Raw genomic sequence first — 24,299 nt, forward strand, 5'->3', positions numbered from 1 at the left:
CTTTGAGGGCCAAGAGGTGAAGTAGAGGATATTATATAACAAGGGAGAAAGTAAATTTCTACCAACTTTTATTGATCAAATCAATAATAACAATAATAATAAAGTACTTTTCTTTTGGTAATACAGGTTCACTAATGAGAAGAATGAAAATTTTTTTGGAAGGGATAAACATTTCATTTAATTGGGGTTCAAAGTTAGTATTCCCTATCATCAAAACTGATTACAAATACCATCTCTTAATACTGATCTATATGAGATTTTACATATTTCATCTTTGAAAATGTCTTTTCACACAGACAAGTACTGAGGAATTCTAATATCAATGCAGAAGAATGTGATTTTAATTAAACATGTTCATAGCTTGGAAGACATTGATAGCATTCCATAGTCTATATTCTTTATTTTATGCCAAGCAGCAGAGCAAAAACAATGGAACACCACACATGGTCTTTGTGCCTCCTACTTAACTCTGCTCTTGTGGGGTAAAAGCAGCCACAGATAATAGCTAACTGAACAAGTATGGCTGGGTTCCAATAAAATTTCATTTATGGATGTTGAAATCTGAATTTCATATAATTTTTACATGTCATGAAAGAGTATTCTCCTAATTTTTTTTAATCATTAAAAAATGCAAAACCCATTCTTAACTTGTGGGTTGGCCAAAAACATGTGGCAAGCCAGATTTGCCAACCCTCATAGTAGTAATAATGATGATGATGGAAGCTAACTTTATATAGGGCTTACTATGTGCTAGGCATTCTGCTAAGTGTTTTTATATTATTGTCTCACTTGATCCTCACAACAACCCTGGGAGGATGGTACTATTATTATCTCTATTTTACAGATGAGGAAACTGAGTCAAACAGAGGTTAAGTGATTTGCCCAGGGTTACACAGCTAATAAGTGTCTTAAGGCAGATTTGAACACAGGTCTTACTTACTCTAGGCCTAGGTCTCTGTCCACTGTGCCACCTACCTGCCCCAGTTCTAATAAGAGCTAGACTAACTAGTTTCACTTGACTTTGGAAGAAAATGAGTTTTGTAGAAGGGAGCTGACTTGTCCAACGTCACAAAGTTAACTAGTGGCAGGACCAGAACTATAACCTAGGTCTCCTAAATACCAGTCCGATATTCCTTCAATTACACTTGGATTTCCAACCCTGTTTATACTCCATTTTAACTTTACTCCTTGACAATACAAAATCTGATTACGTGTGGATTTTATAGAAATGTGTACCCTGGGAATGCTAAAAAATTTATATTAGTAATCTAAACTTTAGTATATTGGCCAAGTAGCAATTTTATGTAAGGATGAGGATGACGACTTGCACTTCTTAGCCAAAGTTATTTGATCTATATCATACTTCAGGGGATTGAACCAGAACCTCGCTCCACCTTACTGTGAGGAGGGGAAGTCTTCCGTAAGCAAGCAGAGCAATGTTGGTTTTTATGCTTACTGTAGCTGCCTGTACAATGGCAAGAGGGCATTCACATAAACACAAAATATAGGCCGCTGGTAGTTCTTCATTAAGTAAAGTCCAACAGTCCAAGCGCCATAAGGATACCTTTGTTTTGCTAATGAGAAGTTGTAAAACACTTGACTGTATGAATGTATAAATATACCCTGCACCATAAGGAACAATCCAGTCACTTGCTTCCCGAAAAACTGATTAGGGACATTAATCATACCAACAATATCCAATCATCATAACAAAAAATATACATGATAAATACTATTTTTTCCCCTTTGACTTCAGTATAAAAAGATTCAATACAAATAGCAGGGTAATAGACATCATTTAGTGGGGAAAAAGGATATATATATATATAATTTGGTAGATAATCAGCTGGTGTTATTTCTTTTTAAAAAAATTTAATTTGTTTTAGTGAACAAAAATCTATTGTTTCCTTTTCCCTCTTCTGCACACTTCCTCCAACTAGTGCTAGTTCTTACTTACTAAAGGTTTCACTTTTTTTTTAAGCAATAGGAGTTAAGTAACTTGCTCAAGGTTACACGGCCAGTTATTTTTGGGTGTGGTGATAAGTATCTGAGCCCAGATTCGATCCCCAGGTCATTCTGACACTGGGGCCGGTGCTCTTACTTGATGAGCCACCTGGCCGTCCCTAAAAGGTTTCACTTTTTGAAGGTATAGTGGTTAATTGTTTTAGTCTTAAGTGACCTTTATTGTTTATGACATTAATTCATAGTACCCCTGGGAATATGTGTGGGGTGGCATTTGGATCTGGTTTGGGGATGCTGCTAAGGAATTCAATGAAGTGTCGACTACAGGAAAGAATACCCTTGCCTCCAGTAACAGAGACAAAGGGAAGAGGACTCATACATGCTATCAGTCATTCAGTCCACGGTGAAGGCCATAAATGGGACCTGATCCATAGAAGACATAGGTTGACAGGAAGGACAAAAGTAGAAGTGCAGGATTCATGACCTAGACACATTTAATCTAAAAATCATTTTAGATTTAGTGATCATTTTAATGGATAAGGCATACAATACCTATTCGAATCACATGGGCAACTATGTATAAATCTCTCTTCATATCTTTGCTGCTCAGATCCTAAGAAAAGAGAAAAACATTTAAGCAAACCCAATGCAGTAAATGCATATGAAGAACTGAAAAGCTTTTTCTTCAGCTTTTAAGTATGGTAGCTAATTTTGGTTACATTTTTGCATATGCTATAAATAGATAAAAGTAAGCACTATTTTATAAATATCAAAATTCCTATGTGCAGGTGCCTGCTATATTTTAGGATGTTATATGCTTGGTGTGGTATCTTTCGAGTTCACATATACAATACCTAGCAAATTAAATATATACAAGAAAACCTCTTCCTATTTACAAAATGGCAGAGTATTGGAATAAATTATAGCCTTGTTCTGTCTTACAACTATATTTTCAATTGAAGTTTAGAAACTGAACAATTTCTTATGGATTACCTAATCCTGATATGTATAATAATAATGAAATAAAGCAGCCCTATTCTAACATGCACTGATAGCTATGCAGGGAGGAAGAAGGGAGTACATATCAGTCACACAGATGTAGTATCAAGAAAATACTATCTCCAGATATACAAGGCATCTGAACACAGATGAGAACTTTCTAAATAGCAAAACTTCACTAATTTGGTCACCATTGGTTTGCAATCAGTTATGCAGTATTTCAGATATAGCATATGTAATTTTTCCAAGTAAAATGTTGAAAATAATTCTATTTTATTTAGAGATTTTTAGAGATTTACTTGCAAGGAAGAATATGTGGTGCAGAATGTATGTCTCTCAAATAAAAGTTTAGCAATTGCCTATTGTATCATAAAGTACATTTCTATTTATAATTTATTTTTAGTGGAACAGAGTACTATGTACTTTAGGATAATCTGTTTATGCCTCACTTATGTACTATTCTTGAAAGCAAAAAACTTTGTTTTTAATCCTCTCCAATGCAGGCTTTTCATTAAGCCAGCCTGGCCTGTCCCCATTTATTTGGACTCAGCAGGGCATGACTGATTTGGCCTTCCCTAATGTAGAAGATTTTCTTTGTTTTTCTTTTTTCTCTCTAAGCCACCCTTTCTCCATCACTCCATTTGTGACCTTTGAACTGGTTTGAGACGAGTCTCACTTTTGATAAATAGGCAAGAGAGGAGGGCAGCCCAAGTGGCTTAAACCCAAGTGGTTTCACATGAACTTTCTCATTAAGCCAGCCTTGCCTACTGCTCATTTATTTTGAATAAGCAGTGTTTTCAATGGAAAGTATATAAAAATTACGCCTAAGTAGTATATACTAACTGGATAACTGGATGCTTGCAAGGAAACAGTTTCAGATGCATATTAGGTAGGAGAAGGCTCAACCCATAGGGTTATTAGTGGTATACATTCGTATGAATGTGAGTGAATGAAAGAAGAGTTCTAATTTAAAAATAATGTAGTCCTACCAGGGTGAAGTGTTCCGATTCCAGAGACTTATTCAGTTTTCCTAGGTATCCAATAGGATAATCTAACATACTTATATTAATTAATTAACAAATATGAATAATATCGGGATGAAACTGGGACCAATGGTCCCACTAGTTTTTGTTAATAGAAAATATATGAAATAAAGGCAACAGATGGTTGATATATACGATAGCAGGATGATGATGATGACATTTATATAGTGCTTATTATGTGCTAAGCACTTTGCAATTATTATCTTATTTGAACTTCACAACAACCCTGGGAAGTGGGTGCCATTATTATCCCCATTTTACAAACGAGGAAACTGAGGTAAACAGAGGTTAAGTGACTTGCTTAAGGTTACACAGCTAGTAAGTGTCTGAAGTCAGATGTCAATTCAGGTCTGACTGAATGATAATTGCATGTTTGCAGAGAAGCTTCAACCCTAAGGAGGGTGAAGTATGTGAAATAGGCAAGTAATATTCACTGATTGGTTGGCAACTCTACTTGGCTAAGAAATTTGACTGTAAGACTCCTTGTAAGGAGAACTGTATTTGATCAAGGACTAAGTGGGACAAAAGGTCAGAGTCAGGGAAAAGAAGAGGGGTTCCTTTCATATGACTTGTGGGGGTGTGTGGGGAGAACTGCATTTAACATTATATAGTTCCTTGCAAGGATTAACAATGCTGTTAGGTTTGGAACGTATAAATGACCTACTCTCTTGGTGGGCTACATGCTAACTGGCAAAACTACATGCTTCTTTCATGAAACATCAAAGTTACTTTGTGTCCCCAAGGGTGATGACCATAGGAAATTGTAAGAGCTAACTAACAAATAATAACAATAGCTACAGTAATGATAAAAAAGTAGTTAACTTCTTACACCTCTGTGGAAATCCTTTGTATTGATGCAATCTTTTGAGTGAAAAATAAGGGCATTTTGGACTCCTTCCATTATTTTGTCTTTTAAAAAATGAAATTGATATTTGAATACCTATTAAAATTATTGCTAAATATAAAATACCAAATGTCAAATCAATTTATTGCTAAATGTCATATTATTTATTATGAATAGACATTAAGCCACTGTTTTGAAATACAGTTGAGATGTACAGAGTATTTTCAAATGAGGTAGTTCCCACTGGATTTAGGCTAATATGATTCAATATGATATCACAAAAGCCTAATATTATTCATGCTAATTTACCTCTCTGGATTTGTAGTCCTATAGCAGATTACCATAGAAGACCAACATAATAACTAGATATTCCATGTACACTCAAATTGGAATTTTCCCATTGTTGTTGCTGGTTATTAATTATAATAAAGAAGACTCAAATGTAACTTAACATTGAATGAAAGGTGCCTATAATGTTTTGTAAAGTGACCCTTGTTTAAACTACACTGTATATCAGGAAGGTACTTAATAGGTCTTAATGATGATAAAAGTAAAAAAATATTTTTTTGCAAATGTAAATGAAAATTGCTGTTTCACAGTATATTAAATGTTCAATGTGATAGCTATCTTATTTAATGTAAATTAAATGCACAGTTAAACATAATTTTGGGTCGATAAAAACATTGCTCTTCAATAGTGAGTATCAAGTATGATGGATAATATTAACATTTAAGAGACAAATGGAAAACAAAAGAAGGAGGGAGGACACAGGAACCTCAGTGTTGTCCAGTCTTAGAGTCTTGAGTGAGCTACTCAGTAAGTAGCTTTTGAACTAAATGTAAAGCAAGTCTGAACTCCTATCCAAATCACAAAGAATCAGTGAGTCTAATCCTCAGCCAGAGGGACAGAAGGTGTGTGTGGGGGGAGGGAGCAGAGCAATTTGATTTAAGGAAGAGAATATGGAGCTCAGTTAGGGTTTGTTACGAGGTGTTAGAAATACAGTTAGCTTCCCTGTACCTTAGCTTTTACTTATTTCATAAGGATGGTATGAAGATTTTTAACAATAAAATAATACCAATATTTAAAAAGACAACCTGACATAAAAGATAAATATAACTATGCAATGATATCATTATAGAAACTATTAATTTAGACTCCCAAACTTAAACTATTAATAGTGCAAAATGTTATCATTTAGGTTGTGAACTCAAATATGATAAAAACTATTATAAAAGTAGAATATTATATGCATATGTGTCTATGTCTTATGCACACATACACAGTCATTCAGGTACTACACACCATGAAGAGTGGGAAGAAGTGCACAAAACTAGCATTTTTTTTTAGAAACTTAAGCAAATTTAAAATTTCTTGGAAAGATTTTTCCTTTTAAGGAGTTCTTAAATCTAACCAACCTGGAAAAGGGAAAGAATTCCTAGAGAAAGAGAATCCTGTGATTTGTAAATTACAGTTTATAAATTGGAAGAATTTACCTTAAGGAAAAACTAAAATCTTCACAAAGAGAAATCATAATAGCTAATTATTGAGTTTTCAGGACTTGTCTACATTACCTATTTTCTGTGTTTATATTATAGGAATTTCATTAGTTGCTTTTACATTTCTAGGACATTGAATTTGAAGCTCTGTAACTTATATGGCAATCTCAAAATCTGCTCGTTTGCCTGTAGTAGAGAATCAGATCTCTAAATTAGTTGATAAACCAAAGTAATGACTGTAAAATTGGCAGCCATGTTTAAGGATCCCAGGTGTACCACAGAAAGACAAAATTATGTTAGGTACTTTTACAAAAAAAATGCCAACAGCAAAACCAGCTCTAAGCTCAGTCATTGTGGATCGAGCACAAAAGAAAAGAAGTTAATAAGAATTTGGAACATCCTTGAGAGTAGTAGGGAACAAGAATATTCATAATTCATTGTTGGTTTTTTTTCATTATACAAACTGTAATCACTATTTCAGTATGTGTGTATATATATATATGTGGATGCTGGAATATGGACTTGGATTCACACATAATTAAAATATTATAAAATATTTATAAAATGAAATGCTCAATATTCTATAATCACATTCAAATGCTTATCATAATAAAGTTTATTAAAAATCAATAATTGAGTATGAGGAAGTACTCAATGGGAATACACTGAAGTCTCTATTTCCATGCTGCCAGAGAGCCCCAAGTCAAAGACTTCTTTTGTGATTTTTATCAGGCAAGGTCAGAGTATCACAAATCTTTAAAGTACTGCCCATCTTGTTCACCTCCATGCCTTTAAACTGAACTGCTCTAAATTATTCAAGACAGTTATCTGTATTCTTCCTACCTCTGCCTACTCCAGTGTCTGACTTTGGGCAAACCCTTCAGGGGTTTAGCTCAAATCTTTGAAGATGCCCTTCTTTTTTCCTTTCCTTTTTTCTTCATTAGTGAGAATAGGAAATTGTTCATTATTCTTACTTTCTCTTTTCCTGACTAAGTAATCTCAATTTCCCTTCTGTTTTCTTATAGTTCCTATTTTCCTGCCCATTCCTCTTACTGGATACTTTCCCACTTCTTAAAATACTGGAGATACATGATATCATTTTGACTTATTAATTTAAAGTTTTTTCATGTGTTTGGGGAATTTTCAGTATGCTCTATCTCCTCAATGACAGGTACTGTTGTTGACTCTTTAACAGACAAGCTATTGTACTACTTTTTGACCCTTAAAGAAAGTAGCAAAATGAAAGTCAGGTGGAAAAACATGCTTTTTTTTCCTGTAAGAGCCAGGTCACATTCAAGTCTCTGAATTGGTGCCATTTACATTTAAGATGTATAACAGAGTCTGATGATGATTAATGCTATTTATATCAGGATAATACCACAAACTAAACAACTGTAATCAATGTGGGAAGCACTACAGTATCTTTGGATTAAGTGGGTTTTCTCTAAAATGACATAGTATTGTCCAAGCACAGAGTACCAACAATAATCAAAACTATAACAAAATCTTGTACTCTTTTTTCAGCAAATCAATTAATTACTCAAATAAATTAAGTATATTCACTATTCAGTGCATAAATAAATGGTGAATACTTGAGAAGCAGTTTGGAGACTGTCTTAGCAGTTTCCTGGTGGCAGAAACCTAGAACATATTTTTCTAATGAGAACCTCACTGTGTCCCTCCCTGTGCTGACATTTCTAGGGTGTTGGAGCTTTGGTAGCAAGTATTTGGAAAGCAGTTATTATGAATGAGTCATTTGTGATGGATGAAACTGACACATACAGATCCCAAAAGAAAATGGCCCCAGGATTTGGTAGTTTAAAGGAAGTAAATTCAAGTGGACAACTTTAGAAGGCAATTCTAATTCCAAATTAAAAATAAAATTAATAAACGATCACCCCCTCAATTTTAAGTATTCAGTTTACATGTTGTAGAATAAAATTTAAAAGTTAGCCAAAAGGCACTTGAAAGTATTTACTTAATCACACAAATTCAATTAAAACATGTTGATTACAATCTTCTTTAAACATTTCATTATCTGTCAGAAACATTCAACTACTCTTATTTGCCCTAGTGTGTAGGGAAAGTAAAATTATATCAGTTTTTTTGGGTGACATCATCCACAAACCAAAGCCCTTGGTCAGAAATGGCTCAGTCCACAGTATAGCAGGGAAAGAGAATTCTCACATACTGTAAAAAGGGCACACATTCGATCTATCTTCTCTGGGTTCCTTGGCCCACCATTCTTGTTCAGTCTCACCAGAAACCGCTCACTGAAATGTAGGAAAAAGAGAGAGAGAAAGAGGGAGAGAGAAAGAGACAGAGAAATATGAGGGACCACAAACTACAGAACAAAGACCAGGGCATGTATAAAGAATAATGTATAATTTTGGAAATCCTACATACTCATGGAATTGCACTCAGTGATAGGTGGATGTAATGTCTTGTTAGACATGACAGAGAGGCAGAGTGATCTGGTGGAGAGATTTGGACCGGAGAGACCTGACCCGAATGCTGGCTTGGATACTAGTTGTGTGACCCTGGACACCTCATTTAACTTTTGAGCCTTATCTGTAAAATGGGAATAAACCTTTTTCACAGCATTGCTGTGATTTCCATATCTTAAGTTTTATAAAAACAGTAATAGTGTGATGATATTGTATCAAGCACTTAAAAAAAACACCACAGAACAAAGTGTTATGTAGGATAAACATTTTGATGCATTTTAAAAGGCACTATTATTTAAGCATTTAATGTGTTTGTCTTGTCTCCCTAATAGGTTTATAAGTTCTTGGGAGCAGGGATCACGAGTCATATTTCCCCTGTATCCCCCCAAAGAGCCAAGTTCAATGTTAAACAAAGAGGAGTCACAAGGATACCTTGAACTGAGCCAGGCAGTGAACCTATCACAGAAAAAGAAAACAATACATATTATAGCATATCTGGAAGAACATAAGTTCCAGTAGGATACTGGGTGTCCCCAAAGTCTTAGTGTGGGTTTAAGCTATAAAAGCTTCAGGAGCCATTTAAGTTTTAATGGCTTAAACCAGCACTAAGACTTTTGGGATACCCTGTATAAATAAGCTCCTTGAAGGTATTTCATTTTGTCTCTGAAATGCTCTCTCTCTGTGTGTGTGTGTGTGTGTGTGTGTGTGTGTGTGTGTGTGTGTGTGTGTAAAAGAGAGAGAAGTATGGACATATAATTTCATGACTATAGGGAACTCCCAGAATGAAAGTCCCTTCACTAATGAAAGCTACCAACTTCTCTGCAATTTACTTATTTTATTATTATTATTTTTGCAATTTATAATCTGAGAATCATTTGGGGCAATGAGAGATTAAGTGACTTGCCCCTCTTGCCTGGCCTCCAGTCTCACATCTCTCACTACTGGCTAGACATCTTCACTTTAACGGGCCATGTAGATATCTCAAATTCACCCAAAAGAGAACCCGTCATGTTTCTTCCCCAACCTACTCTTCCTCCTACCTTCTTTGCATCAAGGGAATCACCAAGGTTCATAACCCATGAGCCCTCCTTGACTGTTCTCTCTTCCTTAATCCTCCCCACCCACCATCTGATTAGTTGCCAAGTCTTGTCTATTTTACTTTCACAACATCTCTGGACTTTGTCCTCTGTTTTCCACTCAACCACCACACTCCCCTTGGTTCAGGTTCTCATCAGCTCTTGCCTGTATTATTGAAATATCTTTCTTAGGAGTGTCTTCATCTCAAGCCCCTACTTTCTAATCTGGCCTGCTGACGGCTGCCAAAGGGCGACTCTTAGAGCTCAGATCATGCCAACGGCCAAGGAGCTTCAGTGGCTTCTTCTTCCCTCTAGGATAAGCTCCCAACTCCTCTTTTGGACGTCTAAAGCCCTCTAAGTTCATCACTGGGCTGCCCTTTCAGGTGGATTTCACACCATTCCCCTCACTCCAGTCACATTAGCCTGCTTGCCATTCTCTAGAAAAGTTCTCCCATCTCTGCCCTGTATGCTTTTGCCCAAACTCTCTCCTATTCCTGGAATGCTCTCGCTCTTCACCTGTGCCTTTTGGGACTGCATTTCCTTTCAATGTTCAACTCAAGAGGCCTTTCTTGGTTCCTATAGTTAGTGACTTGCTGCAATCATTTTGTACTTATTTGTATATATTCTGGGTTTATTTGTGAACATGTGGTATACCCATTAAGGGTAGCTAGGTGGCATAGTGGATGGATTGTTGGGCCTAGAGTCAGGAATATGTGAGTTCAAATTCAGCCTCAGACATTTACTATCTATGTGACCTTGGGCAAGTCACTTAACCCTGTTTGCTCTAAGTTTCCTTGCTTATAAAATGAACCAGAGAAGGAAATAGCAAATCAGGCAATATCTGGCCAAGAAAATGCCAAATGAAGTCACAAAAAGTCAGATGTGACTGAAAAAATGACTTGACAACAAAGAATACCCCAGTAGACTGTAAGACCATTGAGGGCAGGAATGACCACTTTTGGGTTCTGCTGCCTTGCACAACACTTGGCACAAGGGAGGCACTGATTTACTGATTAATTGATTCTGGACTTCCAGGGCAGCTCTTCTACTCACCATGTCAGACTGTCTTTGATGTTGCCCTGCACATAGGGAGCACTTAACTGAGTTACCTAAATCACACTCACCCTTACAGAGCCATTTAAGATCTCTAGAGGGGAAGAGTCAGTGAGGAATCCTATTGAAATGGATGTCATGTTGAGAGTGGAAAAGGTAAAAACACAAAGTGTGAGGAAACTTTAATGAATAGAATACTTAGTCAGCATGGAGACACTAAATGCTTTTGGTAGGAAGTTGAAAAGCATTTCAAATATTTTGTGAAACCATGTCAACATATTTTATTTTGGATAAGCAGAACTGTGGAAAGAGTGTTGGACCTGGATTCAGGGAGACATGAGTTCAAATCCAGCCTCAGACACTTACTAGCTGTGTGACTTTGGGCAAGTCACTTAACCACTGCCTGCCTTAGTTTCTTCATTTGTAAAATGGGGATGATAATAGCACCTACCACCCAGAGCTGTTGCAAAGATCAAATGAGATCACATTTGTAAGGTGCTTTGCAAACCATAAAACACTCTGTAAATGCTAGCTGCTATTATAATCATTGTCTCACCCTCTCCTCAAGTTTATGCTCTCTTAAGCAAAACCTCAATATTTCCATGATCTATGTTTTCCTTGATGTGGATTCCCTCTCTCCTAATGGATATCTTAAGTATAATAGTCTTCATGAATTGCTGAAAAAGTCATCAATCTGTAGCAACCTGGTAATGGACTTCTTTGAAATTAGCCTGGATGGTACTTAGACAACAGATATCCAGTCCATTGATGAAATGAAGGGGTTAGATTAGATTATCTCGAAGGTTGCTTCCAGGACAAATCTATATTGTAATCATTAGAGTAATTTATTTTTTCCTTCATTCTCCCATCGTGTCCTTGAAGTATATATGATAACAACTGAATGACAGGTATGGAAAATACTCTGCTAGGATGGCAAAATATGTTGTAATTTTAACTGTAAAGGTTGCTACGGAAAGAGGAAATGGGAATAGTAAAAGCGTGGAAGAATCAGGGTTACAGGAGGGGCGGGGAGACAAAATATCGGGAAAACTTCAAAGGCTGTGTGCTGGGAGCTCCTGTCCAAACTACATAATAAGGATGAATGGAACCACTCTCCCTGGCCACCTACAGTGCTGGTACTAAACCATTAGGACGCGCTCTCTGTTCAAAGCAAAAGAGTTCCACGCTGAGGTAGGCGGCTCCTGTTGACCTGATTCCAAGATGCGGCCCCCACCAGAGCCACTGTAGCTATATTCAGCCGAGGCTCTAAATTTGACAACCTTCCAACCTAATTTCTCCCTTATGGCAGAGAAGTGGGGGACCACTAGGTCAGAGTATTTGCTACAATGGCAGACATAATCACTTATGGGATTTTTTGTTTTTTTCTTTTGGCATGAAGGAATCAATCTGGAGGTGACTAGAGAATGTTTAGTGAATAAATTTAAAAAGTCATCAACAAGAAATAGTTTAAAAACTTGAGAAAATGGGAAAGCCTTAATAGAATTAGTAAAATGAATCCAGCCAACTCAATAACAATAAATTAATTCTTTAATCCTCTGACATTTTAATTCCTAGATCCCCTCTAGACTGCAAGTGTACGACCTAGAAATTTGGGGGCAGCACACATTTGTAAAGGGAACAAATGAAAGTCTCACAAACATTGGTCATTTAGGGGCTTTAAACATTTTTCTTTTCAATGTTGAAAAGATAAGGTGAATTTTAATTATAAAAGAAAAGCTTCTCAATTGTCTCTCCCAGCCCAGAATAGTAATGAAAATGATTCAGACAAGCGTTTGTTAATGGGACGCAAAAGAAATAACCAAGAATGCTATAGTGATGGTGGTAGTGGTGGTGGAGTGTGTGTGTGTGTGTGTGTGTGAGAGTGTCTGTCAATAAAATACTTTGACTTTAAGGCCATGTAGTCAGAAGTCATCTTTTAAAGGGTGTCCTCTTCTTCCCCTATGGAGATTTGGACAGTTTCCTCCTTTGCTTTTCACTCTTCTTCTAGTGACATGTAGAAATGGGAGGGCAATCCCAGCATAGCCATTCATAATCAATCAATCCATATCTTTAGAATGTTTGTTTGATCTGTCTGTCTAAATCTCCATCAAATCAAGCTTGCAGGGATCCAGAAGAGAGATAGCCAAAGTGCCTAATTCTACTGGGCCATGATGTGATTATCTTATCACACACACACATACACACACACTCACACACACACACACACACACACACTTTCTGGGCCTCTTGAGCAAAAGTTTTTTTCTTACATATAAAAAAAACAACAGGGTCACATTCATCAAGTAGTAGATGATGGCTGAAGATCTGGGATTGGCCTACCATGTTTTGAGGTTAGCTAGCAGCATGAACCTGCAGGAGAACTTAACCATTTTTGTGTCATGGACCCCTTTGGCAGTGACTGGTAAAGCCTATGGACCCCTTCCCATAATCATGTTTTCAAAGGCTTTGAATAAAATGTATAGGATTGTGATAGAACTATACCAATTATACTGAAATACAATTATTAGAATATTTAAATAATAAATTTATGAACTTTAGGTCAAGAAACCCTAAAAGGATAACAGGGTCAAATTTATATGTAAATCTACATTTTCCCCCTAACGATAAATCTTAAACTTTATGAGAAAATGAATAAACTTGGAAACTGAAAAATAAAAAAGTTTTTATTCATCCATATTTAAGTGTTTTTTTTGGGAGCTGTGTAGGGGGATGAATGTACTAGTGATACAAATGTAAATATAATAAATTCAATTCAATAAACATTTATTAAATGTCTATTGTATGCAAAGGTATAGTCTGTGTTTGACCAAAATGCACAGAAACAAAAGAATAATAAAAGCAATATTTATAAGGCTTTAAAATGTGTAGATCACTTTATATACTTTGCATCCACACCTCACAACAACCCTGTAGGGTAGGTAGGTAGTATTATTCCTGTTTTACTGATGAGGCAAATGAGGCTTGCAGTTACCCAAGGAGCCGATGCTGAAGGCAGTTTCAAACCTCAGTCTGCCTGGCTCAGAGTCCAGTCCTCTTCCCACTATGCTAGGCTGCCACATATTTTAACAGGTTGAGCCAAACAGATGCTAAGCATAGTATAATATAAAAGCCTGGCAGAGTTTGGGTGTTAGCATGATAGTGTTTGGCAGTCTACACTCATCAACATAATCAACCCATGGCCAAACGTCCATTCCCGTTCTGTGGATTTGCTGCCAAAGTAAGCCCCTCGCTGTAGTTCTGCAAAAAAAAAAAAACCAAAACACCTCACCAAACCAATCCAGCTATCCTGCCCCTCCTCAGTATGAGAAACACTAAAAATGAATAATGGTCCAATAAATGCTCACAGCACAGGTAAACTTAAACTTGCGAGAAGCTCACCAATTTGAAATCAGACTGGAATAAAGAAGGCACTATTTACCTCAACATGAAACACTTATCACTGGTCACATTCGACCATTGTGAAACCACAAGCCACAAATTAAAACTATTGGAAATGGAGTTAAGGAAGGAAAAAGGAGAAGTTATTTAGTCATCAACTAAAAAGTCTCTGTTGGGGTGGCTAGGTGGTACAGTGGATAGAGTACCAGGCCTGCAGTCAGGAACACTTGAGCTCAAATCCTGCCTCAGACACTAGCTGTGTGACCTTGGACAAGTCACTTAACCCTGTTTGCCTCAGTTTCTTCAACTATAAAATGAGCTGGAAAGGGAAGTAGCAAACTACTCCAGTATCTTTGCCAAGAAAACCCCAAACAGGGTCATGAAGAGACAGACACAACTAAAACGAGTGAATGACAATAGCAGCAAAAAGGTCACTGGTACAAAGAAGCCAGCTTTCAACATAGCTCCTGCCAACATAGAAGGCCCATTAGCTGATTTTACTCTGAATGACTCTTATACCAAAATGAGCTACAATTAGATAATGATAGACTTGGAAATGAGCAAAACTAGAAGAAGCAAGCTGTGGCCACTGTTAGGATGTGCTTTGGAAGAACCTGCTAACTATTCAAGACTCCTTTAGATTATTTGCTTGCTATAAAAGAGGTGGCAACAGAAAGCACTACAGCTATTTACAAGTCTGAAAATTTATTTTCTTACATCATTCAAGGAGGGTTTAGTTAACTCTGCCAAACTTATTATCGCTAGAGTCAATGTGAAGCCCTGGGGAGGAAGCCAGTGATCCTAACAACTGCTGCTTGGAAAGCTCCACTAAATTAGAACATTTTGGAAATGTGGTCACCGGGGGAAAAAATCTGCCTTGGTGCCCATGATGTCACTAAATGCCAAAGAGAGCTTATGATTGCTGGAGAGCTCTTTTTTCTACCCCTCCTTCCATTTTGAGCCTGGCCTGAAGGCAAGAATTTTCCTAAAGATACAGCCTCTTCTAGCCCACAATGACGACAAACAATTTGCCAGTTTCTAGTAATAAAAATTAGATCATTGACAATAATAATAATAAAAATGTAAAACAAATATTTTAAAATCCAAGGTTAAAGGTTCAGAGTTTAGTTTGCTTGTTTCAAGTATAATATACTTGATTTGGCATGGAACTGATCCTAGGTTCTCCTAGGCTAGGCCAGTGGAGCATTTCATTTGGTCCTCTGCCTGGTTCACCCATGCTGGAAAAGCTTTCAGTGTGTGGCTGATGATGAACTGTCTGCTGTTTGAGAACCAGATTGATTAAGTTTGGAGAGGGTCATCATACAGGGTCGGCTGCAGGATGATGATTTTTTTGGTCATAGCATTGAAGACCAATCAATGAATTAATAAGAGTTTATTAAGAGCCAACAATATTCCAGAAATTATGCTGAGAGTTGGGAATACAAGGATGAAAGTGAGACAGTCCCTGCCCTCAAGAAGCTTAAATTATACTGGTTATAGGAGTTTATACTCATACCACAACTAGTTTAGCCATTCTCCAATCAATGTCATGACTTAAAGAGAAGTTCAAACTCACTTCCTCACCATCTCCTCACATCTTAGCTTTCTATAAGTATCACTTCTTCCTTTTTTTTTTGCCTTTTTTTTTGGAGGGCAGTTGGGGTTAAGTGACTTGCCCAAGGATACACGGCTAGTTTTGTGTTAAGTGTCTGAGGCTGGATTTGAAATCAGGTCCTCCTGACTCCAGGACTGGTGCTCTATTCACTGCCCCACCTAGCTGCTCCAATGACTTCTTCCTTTTAATGAATTCACTCTTTCAAAGGTTATAAGTAACCCATTAATTATCACATCCAATTCCTTTTCTTGGTACTTTTCTTCTTCAACCTCAATGAAGTGTCTACCTTTGTTGACAACTACCCCATTTTGGAATTTTCTCCTGTGAAGACTGCTAAGACACTGAACTACTTTCATTCTTTTCACACATTCCTTGTTCTTCTTCCATTTTCCTCCTTCACGTATCTGTTTTCCAAGATTCTGTCCTCAGTATTCCTGTCACTCAACACTCTCTATTTTGGTTTTCTAACCCATACTCTAAATTTCAACCATTAACTACATAAAGATGATTCTCTCCCAAACTCCTGTTTCTAATTCTGAGCTGCCTGCTGAATGTCTTCATTTGGATATCTGTTGGAATTTCAAACTCGATCTTTCTAAAAGTAATTATCTTCTCCCCAAAATGGATTATTTCTTTATCTCTATTAATGGATTCATCATTCTTTGAGTCAGCCATATTCAAAACCTGGATGCCATCTTTAAAGTTTTGAGTTTCCCTCTCCCTCATAGCCCAACACATCCAATTTATCGTCAAGTGAAATGGATTCTAATTCTGCAGTCTCTCCCACCTGTCCCTTACTTTCCATTTCCACACCTTACACTTCAGTTCAGACTCTTTCTCTCACCTAGAGCATTATAGTCACCTTCTAATTGATTTATCTCTATTTTCTCCCTCCTCTAGTCTATCCTAAAAATTTCTCTGCCATCTTAATGCATAGCTCTGATTACGTTGCTTCCCTATTTAAAAATTTTCAGTGGCTTTCCATTAATTATTGAATTAAACCCAAACTCCTTGACTGGCTAGTATCTGAGGTTTTCTGAGATCAATGAAACAGGCATACTCCCTATCTTTCCAACACACCCTTCACTTCCTTTTTATTATTTTAATTTTAAAAAGATTTATTTTATTTTGAACTTAAGAAATAAAACAAGCATCCCCTTCACTTTCTTATCTTTCCAACTTTACTGATATAATTCCCATTATCTGGAATACTTTCTTCTCTCCATGTCATGTAAGGTCCATTTTAAGTGCCACCTCCTCTATGAAGCCTTCCCTGATTTCCCCAGCTAGATGTTAATGGTAACCCTAACCCCCTAAAGCATCTTGTGAATTTTTTACTTTGCTGATCCAATGGTATTTTAACTACCTATATATATGTCTGATTTCCCCTGAGTATGAGCAATTTGAGAGCAGAGCAAGTTTACCCTTGTATCACCTCATAGTTCCTAATATAGAATGTCTTTCACTCATTGTATGGGGCCAGTAAATATTTGTGGAGTGAATTTAGAACCATTCCTAAGGATATATAGACTTTATTTCCAACTGAGACACTTACTGGCTGTGTCTTATATAATATATAAATATATATGCTTACATAGTATATATATAAGTATAAAATTACTAGCTATGTGACCCTGGGCAAGTTACTTAACCCTTTTTGCCTCTGTTTCTTCACCAGTAAAATGAGTTGGAGAAGGAAATGGCAAACCACTGCAGTATCTTTGCCAAGAAAACCCCAACTGGGGTCACCAAGAGTCAGACATGACTGAAACAACTAAACTGGTGTTTTTCTTTAAGATAACCAAGGACAAGGAGAATGAAGAGAATCAATGAAAGATACCAAAAACAGTTTTCCAAAAATGCAACATGTTCTGTGGGTCCTATGGGCACATTCGTCTAAGCTTTTGTAGGAATAGAGACTGTATTGTGACTCCAGGCCCACTCAAAAGGCCGAGGAAAAATAACTGGGCATTTAAAGATCCTATACCCCATTATAGTTGAGCAATGTAGAATCCCATTGCTGCTCCCTTATCAAGGGAAAGCCAAGGGCTAAGGCAGCTATTACTTACGGTATCCAGCTAAAGTCTCCCTGCCCCCCAGTACAACTGGAATTTGGTTGAGGCCACACTATGGAGGTAGAATCATTCCTGTCAGCATTTGTTGGCCTGAGTGCCAAATTCAACATGTCCTTCCTTCCTTTCAGGAGGCTATCTATCTACCATCTACAGAATCGGCAAACTCACCTTGTTGAGTTGTTTGACTCTTTGCGACTACATTTTTTTTTTTTTGGCAAAAATACTGCAGTGGTTTGCCATTTCCTTCTCCAGCTCATTTTATAGATTGGGAAACTAAGGCAAAGAGGGTTAAGTTGCTTGTCCAGGGCCACATAGCTAGTAAGTATATGGGGTAGGATTTGCACTCATGAAGATGAGTCTTCCTTGTTCCAAGCCCAGAGTTCTATTCACTATGTCATGTAGCTTTCTGTCTAGCTGAGGAAACAAGGTGCCTCAAAGACAGCATGTTACAGATGAGTCAAACCATTGCCACCTTGGCCACCACTTCCCTTCAGAATGGACAGAGATAGCCCCAAACCTGAGTCTAAGAGTCCTGGGAATATCCATGGCCCCCAGACCACTGTTCCTGCTTCCAGTCCAGCCCCAGAAGCCTTCATCCCAGCAAGCAACCCTTGTAAAGGTGTAACCTGGCAACTTCTGCCTCCCTAGCGGCAGCACCTGCTTAAGACTTGTAAAAGAAGACTATCGCCACCAAAGTCCTTGGTACTGTCAAATGGTCCAGTATCAGAAATGGAAATGCCATTAGAGAAGATGCATCACCATCTGCTTCAACTGAACAACAACAATGAACCTACAGGCCTGCTTGGACCATGGGCACAGGTGATAAGCTCTCATATCTGGTGGTGATTTCCTTATCAAGTCAACAATCTGCTAGATTTGCAAGCAGCTAATGCTGCTTCCAGGTATGTGGTCTTATCCTATCGCTTTGGTTTCTCTTTTTATTTCTGGAACTTCTTTTCCCAATCAGGACTCCAAATATTGTTCAGTTTGCCTGGCTGGCATTGGTACCTGTGGCTACCATGTACTCAGGAAGTAGTGAAATCCATCACTGAACATTGGCAATAAAAGTACAAATCTGAACGTTTAAAAATTATACATAAACATAAATCTCAAAATTAAGGCATATCTATGAATATCTTGCTTTAGTCCCACAACAATAGCAATGCTGCAAACTCCTTGAAAACACGCCATATTTAATCTAGCTTCCAAATGAAAGATGCATAATATCATGTTGTCAGTTCCTGTTTGGTCATAGGAATCATAGGTTTAGAGGTGAAAGGAACTTTAGAGAGACTACTTAGTGTATCAGACGTGTTTTCCTGAAGACTGAGACCCGTTGGCAATGGAGCGACTTGCTTAATGTCACACAGGAAAGAAAATGGCAGAGACAGCATTTCAATATGTGCCCTCGAGCTTCAGGTCCAGGGCTCTTTCCAGCACATTGTGCTGTTTCAGCTGATGATGAAATAACTTCGCTTACTTGCTGATAAATAACTTCATCAATAATTTAACTTTTCTAGTAACTGAATTGTTTCAATTGTGCTTGAAAATGAGAAATTATCAAGGGAGAAGAGGGAGCAGAACAAGAGATTTCTTCCTTAGTGTGGCAAATATTCCCACTAGTCAAGCCTGTAGACTGCTTCCCTTCTAGCCCAACTGAAGACTGTTTGCCAACATTGCACAGGGTTCGGCAGAGAACAGGGGCTTATTGATGTTGGGAAAATGATCTTAATATCTATCGGTTTTTATACTGATTCTGTTTTCCTTCTCAATAGTGGTACTTTTTTTTTTTCCCCAAATCAAGCAGGGCCCTCAGGGCTGCGGCTTTAGTAGCTTTATTCAACTTCTTTATTGAATTTTTTTAATAGGACTTTTCATAGGAATGACCAACTTGCACTTTTATAATAAAGTAGGCATTTTTCTCTCCATTTCATTTCTTAGCTCTTCACTTTTGTTTCCTGGCACATTTCCACGGCTGCTTCACTTCTCCTTATAGGGTACTTATGTTTTTGCTTGTCTGTGTTGGAAACAAAAATGAAAGCTCTTAATCACCAGCAACCCGACAAGCCCCCTGATTAATTTGTTCTGGAATCAGTGGAGTGTGAGCTGCTCTAGTTTTTGGTACAACTCCTTATTACTCCTTTGGGTCAAGAAGTAAATGGTGAGGTCTGCCTCCAGGAATGCGTCTTTCTCTAGGAAATGAAAATGTTCCTCAATGTGAGGGAAGAGAGCGCACTGGTCCAACCCTGAGGAGGCATCATTAAAATGTAGGTAGTATGATGACTCCTCTTTAGACACTTCCCCCCACTCATTTGCTAGGTGGATGAACTGCAACCCCAGGTAAGAGACATGGGAGTGTAGCCCAGGCCTAGATTTCTCCTCTCTATGATCTGAATAATTAGCGGATGCATTTCTGAGTCTTTGGATGTGAGGAACAACTCTGTGCAGTATGGTGGGTAAGAGTACGCTGATGGAGGCCAAGATAAAGTCGGGTAAGTATAGACACCCCTGAAAGGGGTTTTGCTATTCATTTATCTGATGAGTAGGTTTATGTTACTCCTGTCCTTTAAGGCTGACAGAAAAGACCTTGTAACATTCATCACCAATCCACCTCCAAGTCCACTGGTTTTCATTACAGCTGAACATCTCTCCACATTGCCCATTTTGTTTTCCTTTCCATGAATTCTGATGCCCCTGTGTATATCTGAAAGAGTCTTTCTCCATATAGCTATAATCTGGGCTTCTCTGTGCATGCCCAGTTCTAACACGGAGATGACCCTGAGAAGCCTTCTGTGCATGCCCAGTTTGCCTAACATGGAGCCCACTGCATCTCCTACCATGTGAGTGGAAGCATCCTCCTTTGAGGGGCTCCTTGAGTTTCTAAAATTGGTGAGGCTGAACTCTCGGATTCCCTTTCAGCTGTGTTCTTTCCCACTCCTCTCTGCTGCTTTCTTTTCCATCATCCTTATATGCTGCATCCAAAGGCTAAAGATCCCAATTCACCCACAGCAAAGATGCCATGACCGTTCCCTTTCTTCTAGCCAGGCTTTGAGAATTGGGCTTGGGGTTGTTTGTTTCTGGTTTGTGTTTGTACTTCTCAGTTTCACATGCTGAAGGTCAACCTCATGGGACCTGGGAGTTTAAGCCATAGCAACCCTGGAGTCAGAGTTGTAGGCAGGGTGGTAAAGCCAGGCAGGCATGGAAACCCTGAGAAGCCAGGGAGTCTGGGACTCATGTCCAGAGCAGCTTTTGGACTTGGAACTGCGACTGTGCTATATGGGAACTGAGCTAAGCTATGAACCCAATCCCCTTCCTATATCCAGAGGCTTAAGTGGAGGAAGCAGGATTATGCCTCCCATGTGTTGGGGAGTAAATTTGTATATTTGGGATAATATCTTTTTGAAGGAGATATTCCTTTAGAAAAGCAAATCCAATCATTAGTGGCTGAATGGAATTGGGATGGAGACCGCTCCCTACAATTGAGGGAGTAACACTGGTGGGATGTACCTTTAGGGTACTGGAGAATCCTGGAGGGGAAGTAAAATGTAACATACTCAGATGTAGGTGATGGAGCCCATACAAATTTCTGCTGCATGCATATCCATAGGTCACTTTCTTCCTAACCCATACCCTTCTTACTTCATATTTTTTTCTTAGAAGGAAAATAATCACAAACCAGAACCACTGGCCTGGAATGACAGGAATCACTTTGGGAATATTGGGCATTCTTGAGAGTGGAGGCTAACCCTTGCCAAGTGGTGATTTTTATTGCAGCATTTATTTGATTATTAGTTCTTCAGCATTACAGAGGGAACAATCACGACCTCAACAGTAGCATGGTGCCATTGATGTCAAGAACTCTAGGTGGAAATCTAGACAATGTCCTGTCAAGAGTGTGCCCAATCTGGTCATTACCACACAAAGAGGAATGTGCCAGGAGATGACACTGTTGAGCAAGAAGAAATGAATTACCTAGGGGATCCTTGGAAATCTCAAATGCCAGATGAATCCAATTCTGAGGGCAGGAAGGAGCAGTGGTGGCATCAGACAACATTATAAAATAAAAATATCACCAATAAGACTGCATTTGTGACCTTTTTTTCTAGCATATCTGAGGTATAGAATTTTTTCTCACTCCAGAGAGGAGAAATCTTCCTCAAAAGCAGACATCTAGCCTCTTTAAGGGAAAATGCCACGCACATAGAAATGGTTAGAGAAAACAGACTTTATGAAGTATATGCAACAGGTGCAATCAGTGAACAGACCCTCACCTGACCTTGAGAATGAAATTGCTTCTAACTGAGAGGTGAAGAACTTAGAAATAACTCACTCTGCAGCATTCTAAGAACTATATTTCAACTTAGTTCAGATAATTACACAACCACATACAGGTACAAGGATGGACACTCAAGATCTCTTGCAGAAATAGCCCCTATTTTTTCTAGGGCAATGATGAAGAATCAAGACATTTGGATTTAATGTAGCTAAATGTAAACTATGACAAGAAGTCGCTGCTTCTGACTTGGCCCTGGTCATAAAGCAGGTAAACAGATGCCTCTGCTCATATAGAAACAATTTAGTACGTCATATACACACTAGCTTTTCATCTGGGACTCTATAAAGAATTCAGAAATGACAAATTTCTTTGAGGGCTATCATTGAGATACTGAGAGAGTAAGTTTTAAATACTTCATAGACTATGAGGTTTGACTATAAAGTAATGTTAAAAATTAACTTAAACACACCAGAACTTATTACCTCTAAGGGAATATTGTTTCCTTCAAAGAAGTAACCTTGGTAGGCTATGTCCTTAATTAGTGTTGCCAAAAAGATGCTGCAAGCAGTTTTGGGACATTCTTTGGGATCTCCTCAGGGATGACAATCTCTGTCCTCTGGATGCTGGGAACACCCAAACACCATTCAGCAGAAAGCATGGTGAAGATGAAAGTCTAAACTAAATCATATTTTAGAAGGTTAAAATGAGCTATAGCTCACTTTTATGTAAAGTACTGAGGATGAATTTTTGGCATGGCTATTTCATCATAAAAAGTTACATCTAGAAGAAACTTGAGAAATCATTTAGTTTAACCCACTCATTTTGCCGATGAGGAAATGGGTCCAGAGAGGCTAAACTTTGTTTGCCTATGGTCACATAGCCTATTATAAATGGCTCTGAAACTCAACTACAAAATGCAAGTCACTTTTCTTTACTGTTCTATCCCATTCCGTTGACAGCTGACAGACTCACTTGAGAGCTTTCCACAAACAACGCTGCACCTGTATATATGCAATATTATATATTTAATTTAAAGGAACAATTATTTGTGGTTATTTCTTATATTTCCACGTGTATTGATGTTTTTTTTTTTGCTTTTTTTTAGAGGGGGGAGGGCAGGGCAATTGGGGTTAAATGACCTGCCCAAGGTCACAGAGCTAGTAAATGTTAAGTGTCTGAGGTCAAATTTGAACTCAGGTCCTCCTGACTCCTGGGCCGGTGCTCTATTCACTGTGCCACCTAGCCACCTTGCATTGATGTTTTTGACTGTCAGACTTTAAACGCTGGAAAAGCATGTTGCTGGATTGAGATAATGGATTTTCTACGCCCAGAAAATATAATACGATGAAAACATTGTGTTTATTAACTTTTTTATTCAATGCCAAGCCAATCAAGCTACAAAAGATTATTTCAAAGTTTGAAAAAATAACATTAAAATCTATCCAGAAGAATAAAAAAAGTAAAGAATATCCAGGGAAATGATGAAAAGAAATGTAAAGATAAGGGTATTAGCAGTACCAGACTCAAGCTAAATTTCAAAACAGTTATCATTAAAATAATTTGGTACTGATTAAAATGTAGAGACATTGATCATTGGATTGGATTAGGTACTCAACATTCTGAAGAATTAATATTCAAAACCTCTAAACATTCAAAACACCCTAGCTGTTGGGTAAGGACTCACTATTTGACTAAAACTGCAAGGGAAATGGAAAACTGATCGGCAGAAATTAGTTTTAGACTTAAGCCTCACATGATATATTATGATAAAGTCTAAATGGAAACACAACCTGGATATAAAAGGTTATGTCATAAACAAATGAGAGAGATGGTTTCAGAAAAACCTGGGAAGACTCATATGAAATGATACAAAGTGAGCAGAACCAGGAGAACCATGCACACAGTAAAAACAATAATTGCAAAGATAAACTGTGAAAGACTTATTAACTCTGATTAATACAATGGTCTACCCCAATTCCAAAGGGCTCATGATAAAAGTGTTATCTACCCTCCA

The 24,299-nt window shown here is 37.8% G+C and overlaps 1 protein-coding gene across 4 annotated transcripts in view; it reads right to left on the reverse strand.

Moving 5' to 3' along the window:
* The window catches only part of DOCK3 (dedicator of cytokinesis 3), a 520,915-nt gene that overhangs the window by 155,434 nt on the left and 341,182 nt on the right, over nt 1–24,299 (reverse strand). For all 4 annotated transcript variants that reach the window (XM_069095615.1, XM_069095614.1, XM_069095613.1 and 1 more), the window contains exons 10-11: nt 8,536–8,617; nt 2,515–2,575 (exon numbers count right to left, since the gene is read on the reverse strand). In XM_069095615.1, the coding sequence (XP_068951716.1) occupies nt 2,515–2,575; nt 8,536–8,617 (143 nt within the window). The remainder of the gene's footprint in view (nt 1–2,514; nt 2,576–8,535; nt 8,618–24,299) is intronic.

This window comes from Petaurus breviceps, unplaced genomic scaffold (assembly GCF_028583685.1).
Source record: "Petaurus breviceps papuanus isolate PSGF00001 unplaced genomic scaffold, PetGlider_PUasm1.0 227, whole genome shotgun sequence".
NCBI classification, from domain to species: domain Eukaryota; kingdom Metazoa; phylum Chordata; class Mammalia; order Diprotodontia; family Petauridae; genus Petaurus; species Petaurus breviceps.